General features: G+C 34.0%; 1 protein-coding gene across 1 annotated transcript in view; it reads left to right on the forward strand.

Annotated features, from left to right (window-relative positions):
• Positions 1–1229: 1229 nt before the first annotated feature.
• Positions 1230–24997, forward strand: part of LOC129755915 (glucose dehydrogenase [FAD, quinone]) — a 76849-nt gene continuing 53081 nt past the window's right edge. Inside the window, exon 1 of the mRNA XM_055752620.1 lies at positions 1230–2072. Within this exon, the coding sequence (XP_055608595.1) occupies positions 1651–2072 (422 nt within the window). The 5' untranslated portion in view covers positions 1230–1650. The remainder of the gene's footprint in view (positions 2073–24997) is intronic.

Consider the following 24997-nt stretch of genomic DNA (forward strand, 5'->3'; position numbering starts at 1 on the left):
CGCGAGGCACCAGCAGTGATGTCAATTGAATTTATTGTTTTTCAATTCCAAAAGACATACCCCTGTTAAACAGCTAATAACTATTTTGCCTAATAAGATAGGAAGTTATGGTCTTCGACAAAGTTGGTCAGAGGAAAATTTCCTTTAGAGAATTTATAAATTGGCACAAAAACCATTAGCACACTCAATGCCACAGATGAAACAAAAATTATGTTGATTTATTAGTTTGAAATATTAAATTTTTCCATACAAACCTAATAGTTCAAATTTACTTATGTAAACGTTACTTGAAAATTCTGCAAGGAATCATGGATTGGTTTTGAGCCAAATCGATACTTTTTGAGCCCCAGGGTTTGATAAATTCCAAAATTGATCCCAAATCGACTCAGTCTAATGGTCAAAATTTACAAACATGACGGACTTTCTCTCATATCCGATTTAAATTGTCTTTAGGTGACCTTTTATACGATCTTTTCACTAAGCAGATGGAATTGCGATTCGCAACATCATTATAAACGATTTAAGTTATCATTTCTGATACGATTTCATTTTTTCTGGAAATTTTGAATGGGACCTTGGCCTAGGATCACTTTTAGCCTGCAGCGCATAACATTCTGTCTGCTTCTATCACGAAAATGCCGAACAGAAATAAGCATCGAATAAATTTTTAAAAAAATCTTTCAAGCTTTAAAAGTACTCCTCGAATGAATGACCATAATCGAAACAAACAAAAAAATTCCGAGAATTCATAGAAGTTTTAAAATAAATTTACCTCTAAGAATTTGTTCAACGTATATTTAAAGTTGAAGGATATAATTTGTAGTGAGTAGTAGTGAATAACAAAGAATTTTTTTCTGATTGCAGTCTCGAAAAACATCTATAATTTTTTCGATTATTACAAGGGTATAAAAGAAATTTCCAGCTTAGCCGACTTGTTCAAATTTAATAGATTTTTACCTCGAGATGGTGCTCTCGTATCATTTAATGAAAATTTCCACTAAAATTTGTTTTAAATTTATACTAAAAATAGTATATTCATATATTCGGTCTCAACGTTCAGAAACAATTTTGGCCAACAGTTTCCCTAGCGTACTTCTATGAGCGGAGCCGAAAAATAGTATAACCAAATCCTCCAGCACGAATCGGCCACGATCTTCATGCCAGTCAGCAAGCACATGGTTCCAATGAGTTCTTCGCGCCAGAGCGCAACTTCATTCAAGTTCGGAACGTCCGTCGAATCGCACGTACGCGCATGAAGGTTTTTCGATTTCGATTGAAGGGAGCCACAGCAAGTCAGCCAGATTCGTCGAAGAACGTACATACTCACTTTTGCACGGAGGAGTGTCGATTGCATAAGGCTTCTTGTTTTTTTTCGCTTTCTTGCTGTTGCCATTTTTGAAAGAGCTGCATATATTTGTACTTGTTGGCCGTATGACTGGTGTTGTGTGATTTGGTAATGATGATAAGCGCAATCTCCTAGAGCTGAATCTGATCGAAGTGTGTAAGTGAATGCGTTCACTAATGAGTGACGCTGCAAGAATGCAGTGAATCGTGAATATTTTTTTTCCAGTCTGCAAACAAGTGCATGTAACGCCCGTTTGATAACAGTGAGTCTTCTGAGCGATTGAGTGTTGCAATTAATCTCTAATCATGGTGATCCCGGGAATTCCCTTCGTGAAGCTGGTCCCGCTTTTGGGGGGATCGGCCCTCAAGGCGGCTCCGGCTGTTTCGGCTGTCACGGCAACGGTTGCGGCTGCCATTAAGGGTGCCACGGCCATCGTCGGAGTGGGGAAGTTGGCCATCGTTCCGATTCTGATAGCTTCCCTAGCCTATTACAACTACGATCTTTTTGATCCCGAGAATCGACCCTTCAATGTGAAAGATGTGGAGCGGGAGTACGACTTCATCGTGGTGGGAGCAGGTTCTGCGGGTGCCGTTGTGGCTTCGCGGTTGTCCGAGATCGGAGACTGGAAGGTGCTGTTGCTGGAAGCGGGTGGCCACGAGACGGAGATCTCCGACGTGCCCATTCTGTCGCTGTATTTGCACAAGAGCAAGTTGGATTGGAAATACAGGTTGGTACCTACCTCAATCTCGGGTCTGTCTGGGGGCTATTCGAAAGGATCAATAGTCTATAGCTTGATGGAATAGCACGTTTGAGCGAATTAGAACAGCGATCTGAGTTGATTTTGCATTTATTCAAACGGCACGGACCTTCAGGTTTTATGTGAATAGCAAGAATTATTTTATTGAGTTTTCCAATCAGCTATACGAACTAATAAAATTAAGGACAACTAGTTTTCTTAAAATCATGGTAGGATTTAATTTCCTCTTAAATGCCCTTCTTATGTCCGAATAATATAGAGAATTTCTAAATAGTATAATAATAATGAACAAAAATATTAAGTTTCTTAGAGTTTTTGTTCATTGAAAATTTAAAAAAACATATGGAATAGTGGAATTTCAAATTTTGAAAAACTGAAACAACTTAAATTTTTGGTTTGAACAAGACAGATCTTCACGTTTCTGTATTTAATGTAGGAAATTCAGCATGAGTGGACAAATTTACCGAGTTTTCGCCAAAGTATCTATATAGGTTAGATTGAGTCGATTTGAGGTCATTTTTTTTAATTTATTAAACCCTGGGGTCTAAAAAGCTTTGCTTTGGCTCAAAACTCATCCATGATTTTGTGCAGAAATTTTAAGTAACGGTTACATGAGTAAATTTGAAATTTTAAGTTTGTAGAGAAAATTGAATATATATTTTGTTCTGAAAAATCAACATTGTTTTGGTTTCTTCTGAAGATTGTATAAATTCTCTTGTCGAAGATCATAACTTTGTATCTTATTAGACAAATAAGTTATTAATTGTATAAAGAGGGCACGTCTTTTGGCATTGATAAACAATAAATTCATTTGACATCACTGCTGGGTGCATGGCTTCTTTTCATGCAATTCCTCGCGAAGCACGAGCAGTGATGTCAATTGAATTTATTGTTTTTCAATGCCATAAGACATACCCCTGTTAAACAGTTAATAACCATTTTGCATAAAAGATAAAACGTTACCCTCTTGGACAAAGTTGTTCAGCGGAAAATTTCCTTTAGAGAATTTATTAATTGGCATAAAAACCATTAGCAGGCATGATTCTACAAAAGAAACCAAAACAATGTTGATTTTTCAGAACAAAATATTCAATTTTCCCATGCAAACTTGAAATTTTAAATTCACTCATGTTAATCGTAAACGTTACTTAAAGTTTCTGCAAAAAATCATAGGTGGGTTTTGAACCAAATGGAAGCTTTTTAGACCCCGGAGTTTGGGAAATTCAAAAAGACCCCAAATCGACTCAGTCTTATGTAGGTATTCTCGTGCAATTATATTAGACTATCAAAACTACGACACATTTTACATTCGAAAGAACTGCTTGGAGTTAACGGATTACTTTCCTATACATAAATATATTTCGTAACAATAATTTACAAAGTCGTTTAAATTTTTTTAAACATATCCTGATTGATGACTTTTCTAGACTTGAGGTCCGCAATTTGTTTAGGGTTAAAAAAATGTGCAAAATTGACAAGGCTATTCTTCTTCAAGACTGCTGTTTTATTGACAGCAAAAAAAATTGGAAAAGCCCAAAAACGATTGATTTTCACGGAACAGTGCGTTCAAAATGTGTATGTCAATCAAATACAGGAAGTTGTTGTTTTAAATACCAAAGTATGATGGTTCAAGAATGATATTTCCTTAAAACGGACAGAATAGGTCATTTGAAAGGAACATTTGGATCCATTGTAGCCTATTGGAAAGCAAATTGGAAATTTACATCAATTTTAGTTGAATAGTTTATGCCCCACACTCCCACACGCCTGTATCAAGAACAAATACTTTTATATCTTGATGATAAAATAATTTTTTTTTTAATTTTGTTCTACAGTAAAGTATGTTTTTCAACGTAAGTTTTGAATAAATGTTGGGATGAACTGCATAGTTTGATAATCTTTGTTTTACAGTTTGTCATAGAGATAAGTTTTTTTTAACTTAAACGGAGGTATTCATAAAGGTTATAAAAATATTACAATCGTTTTTTTTTTTGTTTTATCTAACTTGTGTTCGCATCATCTGGAAGAAATTGCTATTCAACTCACAAAAAAAAATTAGTAAGAATACATGAAAAGTTGGATATGAGTTTGTTTAATAACACAAATTCACAGCATTTTTTGACTAAGTAAACTGAAGATCACTTTCAATGTAAAATCGCGCGCTGAATCCAGAAAAGAAATTTTAAAATATCTGAGTAGAACTATTTTTGAGTTATACCTAAAATATGATATTTTGGAAAAACTTAAAAAGTACTTATACTTAGATTCTAATATTTCGGACTGCATAACAATAATTTAAAATATCTTTTTTGCATATTGAAGGTAAATAAATTTGAGATCAATCATATGAAATTCACTTTTGCATACGATCAACAGTGTTGTTGATGAAATGATGGCCGATTGCTTTTTATGAATAATTTTCTGAAAGCCTGAGTTAGGAGAAATATTTCAACGGAAGACTGCAACACGATTGGACTTAACACAAAAAAGTTAATGCGATTCAAAGATTGTATTTTGGGTGAAAATTGTCGTATAAAACGCATTGCGTTAAATTTACTCATTGCGTGTTAGAGGACAATTAGAAGCCAAAATACAATATTTGAATCGCATCAACTTTTTAGTTTCAAGTCAAATAGTGTTGCAGTCTTCGGGTAAAATATTTGTCTGATCTTGACTTTAAGAAAATTATTCAAAAATAGCATTCGGCCGGTGAAGAAAAAAGTTATTAATTAAAAACCAGTAGTTTATGCTCCTTCCGAGCAAAATACCTTAAAGTCGCATTCACGCTTGAGACTCAATCAACCGCTCTTTTTAGTCGGGTCTAGCTCAAATTTGGCATGTGACCATCTGCTAAGCTGATAATCAATTCTAGCTTGAAGCTAGTGGGATTCTGCATGTTTAGTTCTTCCTTTTTTAATATTAGTACATTGCGGTTAGTAAAACTATTCAAAAATGCAGAAATCACTGTTACGGTAAAGTAACCATAATTTTTTCAATTTTCAACCGATTTTGATAAATAACCAATTGAATTCTTTGTTTAGAATAGACATTCAAAGTCAAGAGAACAATGATTTTTTTAAATGTCACCGTCGAGTCTATAACTGTAGATGAAACAATATTTTCTTAAAAAATGCGCATTTTTTTTAAAATATTTACATCATAAGTTCACTAATATCAGCAATACTGGTGATCGTACGCAAAAGTGAGCTTAAATTTATCGATAGCAAATTTATTCACCTTCAATATGCAAAAATGAGATTTCAAATTAATGAGTCTGAGATTTTTGCACTGAGCACTTTTTTTTATTTTCCCATAATTTCATATTTAAAGCATAACTTAAAAACTGTTCAACTAAGATTTTTTTGAATTTCATTTCCGGTTTAAGCACTCGATTTTACATTAAAAATATACTGCCGCTATTCGCAAGACTGTCCCATATGCCTTTTCGTCTTTTTTCAGTTTATCTCAAAATTCGTTCAAATACAGTTAGTTCTTCAATTTAGACTAAAAACTTTCATAACTTTGTTCTCAACATATTTGAAAAAAATATCAAGTCATGTCTGTCCCATATGAAATATACCCGCAAAGCTGTCCCATATGTACATTTATACAGAATGCTTCAAAATTGCTCCTCTAATTTACGTTAATTTTACAATTATTCATACAATGTGTGCGACAAAATAAGCATTCATTGAAATTTCGAAAGTTAGACTAGATAAAACAGTACAGTAAAGTTAAAAATAACAATCTCCATAATTTTTACAAGCTAAGATTAGCCTAATGGGTAAGTTCCATCAAACTGTTTTTTTTAAATTTCGCATGAAGCTTATTGAATTGTTCTTTAGTGAGCTACAAAGCCATATTTTTTAGGTTTTTGTCATGCTGTTACTTGCCGCTTGGACTTTCATAAAATCTATTAACAAAAATACGCGTACCTGGTAGCACACGCTTAAGTCATATTGAATTGATTTTTCTCATCAAATATTTGCAGCCAACATACTTTGCTGTTTCTGATTCAGCATTTATTTAATTTGAAGGTAGTTATACTCTTTCTAAAAAGATAATCGACCGAAAAACTTTCCAAAACATGATGGTATAGGTTGTTTTATTCATGGAACGTTGTTATTCATTTTATTTTAGACCCTCTCAATTCTTCTATCTAAACATGTCATATACATCATTTCAAACTTATTTTTATCAGTAAGCAACCACTAAAGTGAATAATTCAGCGCATATAGAGAGAATCAAATGATCAACTGACAAAAGAAAAGTCAAATATGGGACAGCTTGCGGGTATATTTAATCCGCATGCGAAATATACTCGCAAGGCTGTCCCATCATTATTTTCTCTTCCGCATCAACAACTTCCAAATCAAAAACACATTGGACGAAATTCTACAACAATTATCTTAATATCTGTGAAGAAAGAAGTAGAAAAGGTAAAGTTTCAACCGAGAATTCCACGAAAGTTTATAAAAATCTTTAAAGCCGTTTTTCTCGGTTTGTTGTTTTTGCATATGGGACAGACTTGCCGGCAGCGGCAGTATAGGTCTGTCAGAAAAGTTCAGGATTTTTTTTCAATTTTGTAAAATAGTGTAATTTAAAAATATTATTTATAGTTCAAGACGGTTGTTGAACATTACACGGACGTAATCATGATCGTTCAAATGTTAAAACTTGAAAATTGCCTTATTTCTACTTTACAAAATTGTAGACTTTAATTTGATGTTAAGTTTCTAATAAATAAGATAAAAACTTATTTTAAATATAAAAATCACATAAAACAAAGTCATTTTTTTTTCAATATCGATGATAAGACCATTCTAATTGATTTATTGAAAATAAGAACCTTTCCGAAACTAAATATCTTCAATCGGAGAACTCCAATTTTCAACAACCAATCTTAATTCAATACCCAACTTCTGATTTTGAATTTTCGAATTTTCGAATTTTCGAATTACTATTTCAATGTTTACAAGGCAAAGCTGTAATCTACCTGTTTGGCATTTATTTTTTCCAATTTAAAGATAGAATAATTTCAATATTCCATTTTGAATTTTGGTTATTTTCCTCTTGTACTTTTCAAAGTTTCTGCAACTAGGTTTTATATTTTTTAAAGTTTTAGAAATTTGTGTAGTTTATATCGAAATGAGAGCTTTATGGTTCAAAGACTTTGTGTTAATATAGTTTTACTTAGAAATAGAGATAGAGATAGCTGATAGAAGGCTTTAATAAAATAAATTTTCACAGTTTATGGGAATTTCAATAGATAAAATCGAAATAATTTGTGGCATAAAATTCCTGAGTTTTTAATATAAAAGTTCGGAATTTTGCTGAGAACAAAATTAAATTTATAAAATTTTCTTCTTTCCGGTTTTTGGAATGAACTCAAAATTTAATAGAAAGGCAAACAAAAAAATTTTTTTTGTTATTTACTAATAACATAAATAACACAAAATTAAACTTCTGTAACTTTTTTAACATTAACCAACACTTCTTTAGAAAAGTAGAAAAGTAGTCTTAATTTGAAACCTTCCATTTGAATAACGTAGAAATGATTTACAGTTTTGTTAAAAGTTATTGAAAATACCAACCATGGATACAAAAAAAAACAAACATTAAAACAAAAAATCTACAAATAGGGGATACCCTTTTCTTATTTTCTTAATATTTTTTTTAATTTTACAACTCGCCGTCTTTTTCATTTTCAGACAGCGTGTAACTTCAAGTTTATATGCTCCTCAAGTAAGAACGATACAAGAACCCGTAGATAAACTAGAAGCGTTATTGTAATATGTAACTAATATTAACTGTAATATTTTTTTAAGTTAAAGGAGACTTGATCTTTTATTTAGAGTGCCCTAACCCTAACGCAAAAATCAAGCATATTAGTTCTCCTTTCACAGTTTGTAAGTATCAAACGAAGAGAATTCTAGAAGTTTGTCTACTACCCTAGAGTAAGGTTGTCAGAATTTTTCCAACACGTATCCGAGCCGGACAAATCCGGACTATTTTATCAAAATACCTGGCGAAATGCTGGCATTTGATTTCAAAATTTTAATCAAGATCCGGGCAATATCCGGGCAAAACCCATAAATTACTTAACAAAATTGAAGAAAAAAATTGGAAAAACATTTTTTCATCTAAACTTACAACTACATTTTACATCCTATTTTAAGCTTCCAAAAAAACCTTACTTGATTTTAAATTTGATTGATTTTGATTGATTAAATTTTATAAAAATGGCTCAAAAAGTATCGTTTTGAACGCATAAACAAAAGAAAACAATTTGTTTTTGTTGACTTGGCATATAAAGTGAATAAATCCGGGCAAAATTCGGGCTTTTTCAACGAAATCCGGGAAACCGGGCCGAGCCGGACTTTCCCAAATTTTTAATTAAGTATCCGGGTAAACCCGGATAAAACCGGTCGACCTGATAACCTTACGATAAAGTCATTGAATACTTTAAGGCGCAATTTCCTAATTTTGGATGAATACAGTATTTTGAGTTCTGTTTAACTGATAATTACTGAATAAATATATGTAGACAAATTTTAGTAATTTCGTGATAATCAATTATCACGATCCATTCAGAAGAAAAAAATACATCTTTTTGGACTCTTAGGATCAATTAAACCTTAAACAAACATTTTGGAAAACGAACATTTAAAAAAAAATGAGAGTTTACTATTGCTTTGAAAATATGCCATAATGAAGGTTATATTAGGGGAGAATGAAGATACTTGATTCCTGGTCATACTCGATTCTTCAGATATAACTCGAAACTGCAATGTGTTACATAGATCAAATGTTTTAGAAAAATTTGTCAAATACTAAGAACAAAACAACAAACCTGTAATCTGAAAATTGTTTCAAATATTTATTTTATTGCACTTTGTTTGAAAAATCTAACAAAATGTTATTTGAAGAACTTTTTTTTATCATCTGAAAATGTTTTCCACACGAAAAAATAATTATAAAAATATTTATTAAAATATTTCAATCGTTATAACATAGGTAATATGAACTTTTTAAAGTCGTCTTTTTAAAAGCATTAGCAATTTGTTTAAGAAAAAGTTTTCCAAAATGTATGTTATGGGGTCACTTGATCCTTCGAGTCCAAAAAGATATATTTTTTTCTGAATGTTATTTGATCATTGCTAAGCACAAAATTATTTATATCAATCCAATGATTAATATTTATCCAATAATTTCCTGGGACTAAAAAGGACTAAAAAAGTGTTTTTAACTAAAAATTTAAAAAATGCCTATAAGTATGCACTCAAAAAGGGTAATAGATTCTTTTTGTCTGACAATTATGAACTGTTAAATGAAAACAAATAAGGCAAAAAATGTCAGTGGAACTTTTATCTTTAGATTATGCATGATTTTTGCCATAGTTTAGGGCACTCTGATTAAAGGATCAAGTCTCCATTAACTTTAAAATATCATAAAAAAAATTTAGTCCTACAAAAACGCTTCTCGTGTATCTACGGGCTCATGTATCGATCTATCTTTTGCAGTATGTAAAATATAAATAACACGCTGTCAGAATATGCAAAAGACGGCGATCTAAAAATATTTTCAAAAAAGAAATAAGAAAAAGGATCAACCATCCCCATTCTCCCCTATTCTCTCTCTAACGATTGAAATATTGTAATAAATATTTTTATTATAATGATTTATGTGGAAAACATTTTCAAGTCATAAAAAAGATCTTGAAATCACATTTTGTTGAAATTCCAAACAAAGTTCAATAACTCGAAAAATATAAAAATTTCAAAATTTGTTGAGATTACAGCATAAGTCATTCCGGTTTCAATATAAAGCAAAGGAATCCAGTATCCCCAGGGATCAAGTATCCTCATTTTCCCCTATAAGGGTATATACGGACGATAGTATTGGCGAAAAATTGGCCTCAGCCATAACCTCAAATTTTGATTTGCTGGCGGCCTCACCAGTGATGCTAGGTGCGTTACTAAAATCAGTTTTTGCTTATTTTAAAATAATTATAATACTTCTGAGTTGATTAAATTTTTTAACTATCAACAGCTGAATGTTTGAATTCATCACGGGGCGTCTCTAAACGGATGAAGATAAGCCATCTTTTGCTAATGAATTTTCAAGGTGAATTAAAAAACATCTGAAATATATTTTCATGTACTGCTTGGTTGATTAAAAAAAATGGTTTCTAACTTCTAAACGAATGCAAAATCGTTCACTGTTACAAACAAGTAAATTAATGAAAGCCCCGACTATGTTGAGTTTGAAAATAATCGCCTACATGCTCTGATTATTTTAAACATATCCACATAATTCGCTACTTCGTTAAAGAGAGCGATACAGTAAGTTGTTATTTCGTTCAGATAAATGATGCGTTTAATTTCACTTTCGATATATATCTACGGGAAAGTTGTAAAATTCTCAGTACCCATGAAAAGGTTTTTCAATAACATTCCATTAGAAAAAATATAATCATTTTCCAAATATCAATGCACTTGGCAGCCCTGAACACCCAAAAAAATCAAAACACGAACACCTGTGTATCTCTTTTCCACAGAGCGAATTTGTCGATATTAGTGCTGGAAAATCGCGTTTATCGTGCGCCCTTCTCAAAAATCGATTCTGTTCTCCCATGGTTTGAGGTTAGGGCTGAGGCCCTCTGCTAAGGTGGTGTTCGTGTAGAACTGTCAATATATCCTAATAGATTGCGCCCTTTGAATTTAAACCTCGAATAAATCCACAGTTTTTTAGCAAAGTTTCAAGATTAAAAGTCTAGAATTAGGTTGAATCGTATTTTAGGCTTCTAAAATGCCTTTATTGATCATTTTTATAAAATTTGCTCAAAAAGTTTCGTTTTGGAGGCGTTTGTTGTTTTTAGTTTGTTTGATTAGCCAAATAAAGTGAATAATTTCGGGCAAAATCCGGGCATTTTTCAATGAACTCCAACCGGGCTGGGCCGGATTGTTACCAAATTTTGTATTAAATAACCGGGCAAACCCGGATAAAACCGGGCAATCTGATAATCCTAGTCTAGAATCAGTTCTGATGGATGAGACTGATCGTCAAGAACGTTCCTATTTGACTGGAAACATGCGATGCGTCCTCTGACGGTAACCGTTCAAGAAGTGCAAAATTTTATTCCTAAACTGTCAGTCATTCTTTCTGTCTCAGTAGTGCAAAAATAAAGGAAGTAAAATTCAGTCCAGTCCAAAGTAACTCTTATTGCATTTATCTAGCAATAAATTGAATCCGTCTATTTTAAAGCGGCATTAGATTAATTATTAATAAGTTCATATACGATTAATCCTTTTCGAAAACTGGCTACTTGAAAATTTGAACGGCGCAATAGATGGCACTGTTTCGAGTTAATTTTCAACGTATTTTTCTGGATGTCAGCATTTGAAATTTTTACACACTTTTTTGAAGATTTTTTTTCTCGAGCTTGTACGTCTGTTCTCTGTGGTACAAAAACTATTCAAAGATATTTAATTTTTGTTTTTGTTTTTATTTAAATGTTATTTAATCGATTGCTCAGAACAGATAGTAGAGATTTTTGAATTTTCAAAACTCATCAATTAGACTTAATTTTGGTAAAAAAAAATCAAAATCAAGACACTGAATATTTTGAAATCAGTTAAATTATCGATAAAAAATTATCTAAATTTTAATTTTCAATCCTTACATAATTTAAGTCAAATTCTCATACATTGATTCTCATATCATTATGGATGATAAGTTGAAAAATTCTTACATGCGTTGTATTACCCGATTTAAACTCACTTAAATATATAACATTCAAAAGCTAGTAGATAAAAAATGACTTAAAAATTACACAATTGGAATTTTTTGGTAAATTTTCTTTTTGTTCAAGCAAAATATTTAGCAATTATTTTAAAGTTTGCCTTCCTTGGAACTATTTTCACGAATGTTGAAATACCTGTCACGATTCGTTCATCGATTCGAAAACTGCATCCTGAAGATTTACCTGCAAACAAGAAAAGAAAATAGGTTAAACGGTTTCAAAGCATCTCTTTAAATGGTTAAGATTTTCACTTCCTTGATGAGGCTTCCAAAGCCACAAAGATTAGATCAACAAAAATGAAGAAAGTTAACGTGTGTATGATTATTTTTCCCCGCAGTTGATTGGCTGTACTTGAAAAAGTAAAGACTAGCACTTTCGTTTTCCTGGAGATTGATCTCCTTATTTAACTTCGGCTAGCGGGATTTTCGTTCATGGTCCTCTCAATTCATCACCAATTCACCTAGCCATTCGAATGTTGTTGATTCATTTCGATCAAAACGATTGCACAAACCATAAACCCCGTTGATTGTGCAGACGCAGGAGTCGGTTATGACAAATATAGGTCTCCCACCTGTGAAAAAAATACGCATGAGTTCAAATCGCGTGCCATTATGATATTGAATAACCAACAACAACTGACAAACGTGGTCGAACCACCGAAAAAATACTATCGAGTTCAATCTTGTACTGTTTACTAGATGCGTTCAACAGCGTGTTAACATTCATTGGTGAGTCAATTTCTAACAATCACTGAACCGAGCTAACGTCTGGTGATCTTCAAAATCACAAGTAGGAAAACAAGTGCGGCTTCCAGCACAAAAAGCCACGCCACCAGTAGTGAAAAGGTTCGATTTTATTTCGGCGCGGTTGCAATGCAAAAAAAAAACTAAACGAGCCAAGTCCGTTGGCAGCCCCACTAATTTTCAGTTGGAAGCTTTTGGCATCTTTCAAGTCCATAGATTTACTGGGCTTAATTTTGGTATTTTTTTCTTGGTGGGCCTCTGATGAAACGTCAGTGGCTAGGTACACCTACTGTAGATGAATATGTGCCGAATGTGGAGCTCTATTTTGAGGGTTCATCTTTTCTTGGTCAGGTTATGTTTTGAGGTTATTGACCGGTTCCTAAACAGATGCAGAGTTATGGTTTGTTTCTGAGAACAAACATGCAGTTCATTTTAATGAACAAGACAAAAAGAGAATTTATGACTCCTATGAATCAATCTACTTCTAACGTAAGGAATTTTGTTTGACAAACGGCATTGAGATGCTTATGTGGTTTATACATTTTTGAATGAAATGCTTATTTGGCGTTTTTATTGAATAACGCCTGAGGCTCACTGGACAGATATATTGAAGTAGAGCACAACCTTTCGTTATTCAATACTAACCATTGATTTCAGCGTTAGGACCTGAAATGCTTTTAATGTATCAAGTTTGCTTTCTTTATTGGAAATTTCCTGTTGTGGCATATTTATATACCTTCTTTGTTAACTTTGGCTGAACTAGAGCAGACGGAACGGCATTATATGAGTTTAATTACTTTGTTCTACATAGGTTTCTATAATGATCAGAGGTGCCAGGGATCCTGATTGTTCATGGTTTGTTCTGAGTTTTGAGAGACCGTCCTGATTTATCAAAAACGCTTGAATCGTCCTGTCTTAAAATAATGGTCTTTAAAGTGTCCCGATGTGTCCTGATTTTCAGGAAAATATCTCAAATATAACTGAATTTAAAGTTTGATTATGAGAACACCGATAATAATCTTGGGCTCTGATCCAGGGGAGGAAGACTGTATAAAATAAGAAAAAAAAACGTTTATACATCAAATTTCTCTCATCAATCAACCGACCAGTGCAGTGCGAAGGTTCAAATTTTACTTTCTTACAGAGTGATTTTCAATAATACTTTTTTATGATGAAAATCGTCTGTTTTGCATTCAACAATTATCTAATTGTTTTGTTCTGGCACCTTCTTGCAGATTCATGCGTGTTAGTTCGCTCAAATTTTGTTGAAGTTTTTGAAGCTGATAAATAATAATAAATTGATTGATAATTGTTCTACAAACAATCAAAATCACGAAATAAGATTTTTGGTAGTTCTCGTGGGCCTAACAGCATTTCAAAACTTTATACTTTCGACAGAGTTAGCAGACTGGCATTGGATTTCGAATCGATTTCGATGTTTACTTTTAAATCCGCTGCATTCAACTCAAAAGACTTAAATTTAGCACCGTACAACAGAGTTACATGACTCGATAGTATTGGTATTAGTTTTTAGTATTTTATAAGTTAAAACTCGAGTGAACACTAAGTGATTAAAAAGTCTCAAATTAAATTAAAAAAAAAGGAATTATGGCTTTTTTAGTTAAGTGATTGGTCTTTAATTAAGAGGATTTTTTTTTAGATAATTATCATTATGTACAAATTATTAGTTAAAGTACCGTAAATTATTCTATAGAAGCTGGAATGCACGCACAGATATCGTTAGATGTCTGTGCTAACAGATAATATTAGAATAACGGAGTGTATTTGCATAAAATTTTCATCTCTTTAAAAAACTCGAATAGATGAGCATGCACATTTCGCGCATCAAAGTGGCGTTCAGAGGTGCCAGGCAAGGTTGCCGAAATCACAGAAATAACTGTAATTTCACAGAATTTTGAGAAAATTTTCATTACAGAATCTGTGTCACAGATCACAGAATTTTGTGAAAAATCACTGATGTCTCAGAATTTTTAGAAATTTTCCATATTTTTACTATTATGTACTAAAATCAAAAGCTATGTTGATCAAATCCAACATCAAATCAATGTTTAACACAAATGAAGATAAAAAATTTCATTATGATAACAAGAGTAAACCTTATCAGTTTGGAAAGCTTTAGGAGTAAAATCTTTGAGTCTACAGTCTATAAATTTATTTAAAGCATGCTTACCCACAGATCGGTGCCCATAATAAGTAGAACCGTATTTAAATAAATTCCTAGGCCCCATTCCTTCACATTTTGTGTTGTATAGCATTACCTATTACGGTTAGAAAATTCAACTGAAAATCACAGAATGTTGTCACAAAATTTTGAGCGAAAATTACAGAATTCGAGACTTTATTTGATCGAAAACACAGTTTTTTTTCGGCAACCTTGGTGTCAGGTGCCTCGATTTCCCTGATTTTTTCCTGATTTTCCGTTTTTGACCGTTCTGATTTTTTAAAAACGTTTGAATTGTCCCGATATTGAAAAATGGTCTGTAAGATGTCCTGATTTTTCATAAAAATATCTAAATTATAACTGAATTTATAGTTATATGATGAAAACATTAAACAAATCAATTATAAAATAGTTTTTCCGATGATAATCTTTGGTTCAGAGTTTAGATGATATTAAAGTGGTGTTTTTCGATATGAAACGCAGATCAGCTAAGGTAATGCTGGCTTCAGTTGCATAGTTTCAGGCATATTATGTACCTGTATTTTACCTTTATTTATGCAGTGTAATCAAAGCTGCATGTTATTTCCATAAATTTAGTGATGTCCTGAAAAATCCTGGTTTTTTCATCGCCGTGTGCTGATTTTTGTCAAAACCACCTGGAAATCCTGGTGGCGTTGCTTTGTTTCAGAACTGCCAGGTGAAACTATTCAATTGTTTGATTTAACTAAGAATTCAGGTATTATTTAGATTTTTTTTTAAATCAGGACAATTTAGAAAATTTTACAGACAATTTTTCAAAACTCAGGACAATTTAAGCGTATTTTGAAAAACCAGGACGGTCTCTCGAAAATCAGAATAAATTCTGAAAATCAGGACACTTGGCACCTCTGCTTAGTTTTGATATCCTTTGCCAGAGGTGCCACGGGATAAAGAATACAAATGTTGGCTTAACGCATGTTTGATTCTGCCTTTTCCTGTGTAAATTAGTGCAAAGTATGTCCTCAACAAGGTCTGCTTAACGTTAAAAAATCTTTTTTTACAGAAAAATCCTGGCTCATGGCAGCCCAGACCATTGGAGAGTGTGTTGGTAAAAAATATAGTTGCACGGTGGCTTCGATTTAAAAGGTCTTATTGTACTGCCTCAATTGCATCAGCTAAGCAATGATATCTAGCTACAAGGAAGCTACTTTCAGATCTGCTTGGTTTGGCAAGACCATTTTATTGGGACTTAGATCTCATCCGGAGTTTGCCGTTATCCTGAGCGGTTTGTCCGGACGAAGTAAATTTGGAAAAGATGGTGGAATAGTTTGAGACAATTTCGGTAGAATTCAATAGAAAGTATAATATTGTGCTGCCTGCAGATGCATTAAAGGGTGGTATGGTGAAAATTTGGTCAAAATCAACTTGACGTATTTTTTTTCAATTTTGCATTTAAAAAACCTGAAAACCCCTCATTTTGAAGGTGTGTGTGTGTGTATGTAGAATGTTGCTCCTATTTTGATTTTGGAATTCACTCTTCAGTTGTCAAAATGCCGTCCAAGGAAGAAGAACAGCGTATTAAAATTTTGCTCGCGCATCGCGAAAATCCGAGCTTCTCGCACGCACAGCTGGCAAAATCGTTAAAAGTTGCCAAATCAACCGTTACAAATGTAATTAAAGTTTTTTGGGGAACGTTTGTCGACAGCCAGGAAGTCCGGATCGGGGAGAAATCGAAAACCGGAAGCCGCTGAGACGACAAAGAGAGTTGTCGGTAGTTTGAAGCGAAACGCTAAACTCTCTCTCCGAAATGCCGCAAATAAGCTGAGTGCATCGTCTACAACCGTGCATCGAGCCAAAAAACGAGCCGGACTATCGACTAACAAGAAGGTAGTGACTCCAAATCGCGATGATAAACAAAATACGACGGCCGAAGCGCGATTCCGGAGGCTGTACACGACGATGCTGACGAAGTTTGACTGCGTGGTAATGGACGACGAAACCTACGTCAAAGCCGACAGAATCCTCCCAACACGCCAGAGCTCCGCCCAATTGAGAAATACTGGGCTATTGTCAAGCGGAACCTAAAGAAGACCAAAAAAACTGCTTAGGACGAGCAGCAGTTCAAGACAAACTGGCTTTCTGCGGCGAAGAAGGTGGACAAGGTGGCTGTACAAAATCTGATGGCAGGGGTTAAGCGTAAGGCCCGGCAATTCGGATTTGGTGAAGCGGAAACCTAACTGAATATTTTTCCTGAACTTTATACTAATTAAAGGGCTTGTGATATAGCTCAGTTGGCAAGTCTGTTGTCTCCTGAGCCGATGTCCGCGAGTTCGAGCCCAAGAGCAAACATCGAACACAGTTGTACAGGATAAATTTTTCAATAACGATCCGCCAACTGCACCGTTGATAAAGTCGCGAATACCATAAAAATGGTAAAACGACTATAATCGCAAAAAAGATACTAATTAAACTTGAAAAAGAAATTTAATTTGATTTTTTTAATAAACGATTTCATCAATTTACACGCATTTTTCCTTGACCAAATTTTGACCGTATCACCCTTTAGCCAAGCATTACGATAAAGCTATTCTAGTTGCATGGCTTTTTGCGACTGATAACTTAACATAACGTTTATTTTTTCGTATAATATTTCTGCAAAGAATTTTCTTATAGCGTGGAATTGCGTGAATTTGATTCCAGAGTAGCAACTGACTCATTCTCAGCTTTCGGTTACCAATTGTAGATGAACCGGGTGATTTGCCAATGGTTGTCCTTTTACCCATTGTTGCACGGAATGACTTGAATTGTCAATATTTCAGCTGTTTTTCAACTTTTTCCCAAAAATAATACTGAATCATGTTAACTGAAATGTTTACTGATGAAATGACACATTTGCGACATTTTCTGCTCTAAAATATGCATCTAACGACAGTTTTCATTTTTCTTGTTTTTTTTTTCGTGCGATTTTCGTGCTGATTGTTAAACAAAACCTTAAGATTCCTTCTACGGCAAATAAGGTTTAACGTCAGAACAAAATATTTTTCGTAGCGGTTTTCTTTACGAAACGTTTGTTGGACAATTTAAACACCATGATTTTGGAAAAAAATAGGATCCATACATAACCAGAGAAAATATTGAATCGTGCAACAATTGGTCAGCTAAATCTATTCCTGCCCTATCGTTGTACATAAGTCCGCTGCAAGATTTGTATGGAAATTTCAAATTTATTAATTTGTATACCTCCAAAAGCTTTGTTTAGTTGTTTTTGCTGCCAAAAATAGCAATTAAATGTTTATATGGGAAATGAAAATTATCATTCAAAAATCACCAGAGATGTACTGAAAGTTTAAAAAACTTATTTTTTTTTTTAAATATTTTTAACCTTGTTTCTCAAATTTTGAGACAACAAATCTTGGAGAACTGTATTGAATGTCAACAGCGAACCTCTTGCTTTTGATAATAATATTGTCAAAATATTGTACAGCAGAAAAACTTCGAAAACTGCGTAGCATCAAAGCTAATTTGGACATGGTTGAATGAAGAATTAAAAACAAAATTTAAGCTAAATATTTCAGATGCAGAAGACTTATTTCAATGTGTGATAAACAAAAAGAATTATAATTTCAAAGCCGGATTATGGTTAACATGAGAATGTATTTCGTATACATTGGAAGACAGAGAAGCTGTAAATATTAAAGGAATAATAGAAAGAGTAAGTACTGCAAGGTGGAATAATAAATACTTATTCAAGTCGAAGGTTGGAAGACCCGAAATATTACTTATCATGAGCAATTTTCTTCTTTAAATCTGCCATCGAGCATTTAAGTGAAGCTTTATTTGGTTCTTATGCAGAAAACCAAACAGTCATAATTTCGTGAAGCTTAATTTGATCAAAACAGTTTTCAGTCGGAAAATTGTTGGGAATGATTTCAATGTGAAATGAATGTTGCTTGAAGATGAAGCGCAGCAGAGGATACATTCATTTCATTACAAATAATTCCACTTTCATGAAAATAATATTCAAAATAAATTAACTTTTTGAAAACACATACATTCAATCAATCAGACGAACGATTTTTAAACTTTAAATTGATATTCATTATTTAAAAATCGATCGACTTCTAAGTGAGTCCAGAAGCAATTATTTTATAAAATCACATCTTCTTCATAGGGGTAGAGGGAGGCAAAACAGATCGCGACTTTCACCTGAAGATAGGCGCTTAAAAGTTATAAATACCTTTCAGTTCATTCTATGGAAATTCAATGACACAAAAATTTATGTTGGTAGGACATATAAAGAAAAAAACTCAATACTGGTCATATAAGGTCAAATAACACTTCACTCATATGGCTCCGGTTAAATTCAGCGGCAGCTTTGACTTCTGAAGAAATATCACGTGTGATAAATAAAATCCAGACTCTCAAACCGGCGGATTCATGTATTTTTTTCCGATTTTGAGTCCGAGGCGTGCATTAGACGGTTTATATGTAAGACCCCCCTCAAAGGGGCCGTCTCCAATTGAATTAATTTGAACTAGAAGTTCTCATATTAAGCTTCCGTAAAAAATATCAAACTCTTTGACCACAGGGTGGCTGAGCTTTAAGAGGGGTTTTAAAATGTGCAGCCATTGGAAAAAATCGGACAACATTAAGCACGACATACAATTTGGCTGTGAAACTATAGGGCACAAATAAGCTGTTTTAAATGATTTTTTTAAAATTTTTATGTCACTTTTGCAAACACTTGAACTTTAGGATCTTGTTGACCAATCCTGTATGAGTGCAATCAACAAAAAAAAACGAGTGAATTCGGTTGAAATAATTTAGATACAGCATAAAAACCAAATTAATGTGCTTAGCTGTGCAACGATAGGCAAATCATCCTATCTAAAATCTGAGTTTGTAATTTAAATCTGAAATCTAAATAGGAAATCTGAACTCAGATTTATATCTGAAATGAAACAAAAAAAAATGGGATGCTATTGTTGTCAGCAACCAAAATAACAGTTGTTTGCGTTTATTTTTGTATGAATAATTTTATTTTTATTTATTTAACAATCTTTGCAGATGCTTCAAGTTATTTACAGGGATTAAACTATCCTATCCTAGATTTAAACACAGATTTTGACAAATTAAAATCAAATTCACTAGCAATTTCAATGGAGATATTTTCTTTATAAATCTAAATTATAAAATAGTGAAGATTATAGTTGAAGTTTCTCATATCCCATTCAGATATATTTACATGTATGAAGCACTTGAAATTTTTTCGCCGCCAGCTTCGAAGTTGCTAAAAACAGTTGGTCGTTTGTGGGAAAGGAATTTGTTTTTTGTAGGGACTAAGGAGAGTATTCGAAAAAAAAAATGCAACACTTTTTATTCTGAATAACTTTTGAATGCAGGAATAGAAATTGATGAAAATTTCAGGGAAGTTACATAGTAATGTAACGTTCACATGTGCTTATAAAGCATGGATCACTACAAATCTGGACGCATTAAAACGGGTCTACCTCGGAGCTTTGTGAACGAAATAAAAATGTTTTGTACTTGAAATGTAGGGTTTTTATTGCACTTTAAAGGAAAAATAATAAAAAAATAATTCCGATGTTGTTTTGATGAATTTTCGAACTTTTCGTTGAGTATCACTCATTATAGTTTGAACACCCTATTCGCTGACCTCAGCGGCCATTTTGTTCCACAATATCTTCATCTCTGTTGCATCCCGAGTCGTCCTACCATTCTTCTTCATCTTCTGCTTGACAATTGCCCAAAATTTTTCGATAGGGCGGAATTGAGGGTAGTTGGGTGGGTTGATGTCCTTTTCGACAAAATCCACCCGTTGGTCCAATACCACTGTAGAACCTCCTAGCTGTAGTGGCAGCTTGCCAAGTCTGGCGAAAACTTAACTAGTCCTTTGTGAGATCTAATGTACGAAAAAAATGTTTTTCAGGCATTCCTCCTTGTAAATTTCGGAGTCCATGGTCTTGTTTTTCACAAAAACCGGAATTTTTCGTCCGCAGCTGCAAATACCTTGCCAGATCAAACACTTTCTTGCAAACTTATCAGCAAAAACGATTTTGAAGTTGCCGGGGACATCACCATGACTAGTGCAGTGCACCACTGCAGTGGCTTTACATAATTTTTGGCCAGAAAGCTGCCCAAAATCCATCTTCACGTACGTTTCGTCATCCATGAGGATGCATCCGTCGAACTTCGTTGGAATCTTCTTGTATAACTTGCGGGCACGTCCTTTGGCTACTAAATTCTGCTTCAATGTCCGGTTTGGTTGCTTACTGGTCCGATAGGATCGTATTCCTTCGCGTAGACGAATTCTGCTGACGGTGCACCGGTCGGCGTTGAATTTCTTGGCAATGTCATAGTCCGACATGATCGTTCTCAACACCTTCAAATGCAGTTTCCGATCCTTAATTCCACTTTGACGCTTGGTATGAACCTGCCGATCTATAGCACGTACACTGGTAGGTCACTTCACTGGAAATTTCATCAATTTTCATTTACATTTGTATGCAGAAGTTATTTACAAAACAAAGTGTTGCCATTTTTTTTGAATAGAAGTTATGAGTTTTCGGCTGTGATATACTTTTTAAAAAAGCAACTATCAATCTGACGGTCAACCAAAAACTGAACTGGTCAATCAATTTTTATTTCTATTTATGTCAATCGCATACATATTTTTCTAACTACTAATGATACGGTTTTCCCACGCGCCGATAGCGTCAGCATAGAATGTGTCTCTGGATACGCGCAGCTAGCGTCAGCATAAAATGTGCCTCTTGATCCCGATGCGTCGCTGGATTTCTTCTGTCGTATGATTTAGGCTGGCTTAGATTGAAATGGTGATAACTGCTCACCCTCTAAGTGTTGAACCTCCTGGTTCAATATTAAACTGCTGATAAAGATGAATGAGCGGAAGCCGGTTGGTAATAATGATAACTTTTGGTTTCTACTGGTTTCTGAGGTTCCTTTGTTTGTTCAATCTGAACGATTGCGCCTTGGGAATGCGATTTTTTCAGAGTGTAAACTATGATCATAATGATAATCATGGATGAACATGAAAATCCTCCTAATAGCGACCAGCCATGTACTGTGGTTGTTGATTTTAGATGATCCAAGTGCTTTAGGTGTTTTTGTTGCATTTGGTGAAGTGTTTGGATATCGATTTTATATTCGATGTTTTCTTGCATCGCTACCAAACTAGTTGATGGGATGAAGATTCGTTGGCTTATTGTTTTGATGATATCATTTGTATACGTGAAGTTTTCAACTGTTATTGAACAGTTTTGGAATACAATGATGAATGATCCTGTTAAGTTTCTGTTGGCGATTCCACATGTGGAATGTAAAGTTGTACTGACATCGTTTACAAGTACTGTCGTTTGGCTCATCTCGACTGTAGGTGCATGTTGAGAGAAATGTTCGTAAGAACAACTGCTTTCGACTCCTTTCACTATCTTTGAAATGCAACGGTCATTGGAAACATCTTCTAAGTCTGATCTGTGACATAAACTCCAATTTCCGAATCGTTCGCAATGGCTTGTTTGGCGGAATAGTTCAATTGATCCTCTGATATAATCGTTACCCTTCAGTTGGATGCGTTGAGAGTTTTTGTAGATTGCCTCAATTTTTAGTTCCTCGTATGTTTCCGGATAGAATTTTGGAATTTTTATGATGTAAAGTAGTGTGTCTTTGTGCGATCCGATGGTGATTCTCGCTAGGTTGAGCGCTTCTTCCAAGAGTTCTAGATGTACGCCTTGACTGCTCATGATCCCGTCAATTTGATTTATCTCCTCCGTTGTTAGTAATTTGTAATTAACTATGCCTATCTTTGCTAATGTTATCGATTCTTGGATAGCTGCTATTTCATCGTTTAAAATATTTATGTTTAAAATAAGTTTTAAAATCGTGTTGTCTTCAATAGTTATTTTGGAATTGACTGACTCTATTTCAATAAGTTCATTTATTGTTTTTGTTAAGTTGTTTATACTACTATATAATTGATCATTTATTGATATCTGTTTGTTGCTATTATCGGATATGGAATTAATTCCATTTGTCATCAATATCAAATCATCAGCGTCTGGTGAGCCGGACATCCATTTCCAAGCTCGTCCGAGGGCATCCCAGCGACTTTGTCTTGTTCTGGGTTTAAGCCTTCTCACATTGTCAATTAGGTCATTAGTTTTTTGGTCGAGAAGTCTTTTTAACTCGGGGTTACTAATATTCGTAGATGCAGCTTCGATTTGGTATATAGTGTTTTCTATGACTGTAATGTTTATTGTATGTATAAATTTTTGATATCCTTCAATTATCTTAGCCTCTCCTGTTTTGACAATGGCGACTACATCTTCTCTCACATTGTGAATCTCGATATTTTGTCCACTAATCAGCGGTAGCCTGTAAATGTTTAATATTTATATTTTTGACATTAGATTTGTGTAATTTCGCATTATGTTCATTTCTAAAAGTGACTTCGTTATTAAGTTGTACATAGTTTTTCTTAAATCTCGGCTTGTGTTTAGCTTTAATAATTTTGTCTTTTACAAATACCTTTTTCCCTACTGTGAACTGAGGAGCATCTGCTCGATTTTTATTAACTTTCGATAGTTGATTTTTTTGAGTTTTTGTCAGGCTTGCTAAAACGTCATCGTATCGTTTTTGTCGGATTTCTTCTAGTTTGTCGGGGTCAATTTGTTGGTCAGTATTTCTCGTCTTCCCAAATACAATTTCTTTGGGGGTCATGGATGTTGAGGAATGTATCGTATTGTTATATTTTTCGACGACAGTTTGAACAAGATTTCGAACAGTTGCGTCTGGGGTTATCTGTTTTTGAATACGGTACATTTCGATAACAGTAGAATGGAATCGTTCTACTGCGCCGTTAACTTCTGACTTATGGGTAGGTGTCAAATACACTTGAATTCCTAAATCTATCATCCAACCACGAATATTTGGTGATTGAAGACTTCTTTCATTGTCTAAAACGATCGATTCCGGTACTACATGGGATGTAAGAGTCGTCCACATTCCTTTTTCAATGTGTGGTGCGTTTCTGGACTGTACGGGCACCATACGACCATATTTACTGAACTTGTCAATACTTGAAAGAAAGTATTGTTCTTGAATAAGAAAAATATCAATATGAACAATTTGGAATGGATATCTTGGAATGGGCGTTTCCTGAATTGGTAAAACAAGTGGGTGTCGATCGTATTTTGATTCGTTACAGACGTCACAGACTCTGATAAATGTTTGAATTTGATGGGTAATTTTTGGAAAGTAGAACTCACGCATAATTTGTTCTCGATTTTCATTAACACCGCGATGAGCTCTCAAATGAGTTTCTCTAATGATTTTTTGTTGTTCCTCTGGATCTGAGACGTCTTTCAGAATTCTTTGTGTAAAGCGGATTTTAAGAAGACCAGCCTGACTGAAAAACTGTTTGTATACTTCTTGAAGTTTCCCCAAAATCTCCTCGGAGGTATGCAAACCGTTTAATTTTGTAGGATCAAAAAATTCCTTAAGTAATGTTGCCAAAGTTTGGTCAGTTAAGCAGGTTCTCTTAATGACAGTCCGTCTTATTCCTGGAAAAGGATGTGTTACTATTGTGTTCGGTTTATCGTTTACTTTCTCGATAATTACTTGGTTTCTAAATGCGTTGAGTGGGGCCTCTGTTGATAAAATGTAATTACTAGCATCGTTCTCTGCGGAATGTTGCGTTGGCGTGAGCGAGTGGATTTGAATGCGACTTAAAGCGTCTGCTACCACATTGCTTTTTCCGGGTTTATACACGATTTCATAGTCGTGCTCTTCTAAATACGATTTCCAATTCTTCAATTTTGCATTAATATTTCTAGGTGACAATGAAAATGTCAATGGTTGATGGTCCGTGACAATCTTAAATGTCTGACCATAAATGTAATTCCTAAACACTTTAAGAGCCCAGTAAATGGCAAGCATTTCTTTCTCCGTTGCCGAATAATTCTCTTCAGCTCTATTCAATGTTCTTGAAGCAAAATGAATTGGTTTGTCTTTTCCCATTTCACCTTGACTTAACACGGCACCAATAGCGAAGTTTGATGCGTCGGTAGTTATTAAAAAGGGCTTTTTGAAGTCTGGATAAATTAAAATGTGACTTCCAGTTAGTATCGTTTTCATGGTTTCGAAA

This window comes from Uranotaenia lowii, chromosome 3 (genome assembly GCF_029784155.1).
Source record: "Uranotaenia lowii strain MFRU-FL chromosome 3, ASM2978415v1, whole genome shotgun sequence".
In the NCBI taxonomy this organism is placed as follows: Eukaryota; Metazoa; Arthropoda; class Insecta; order Diptera; family Culicidae; genus Uranotaenia; species Uranotaenia lowii.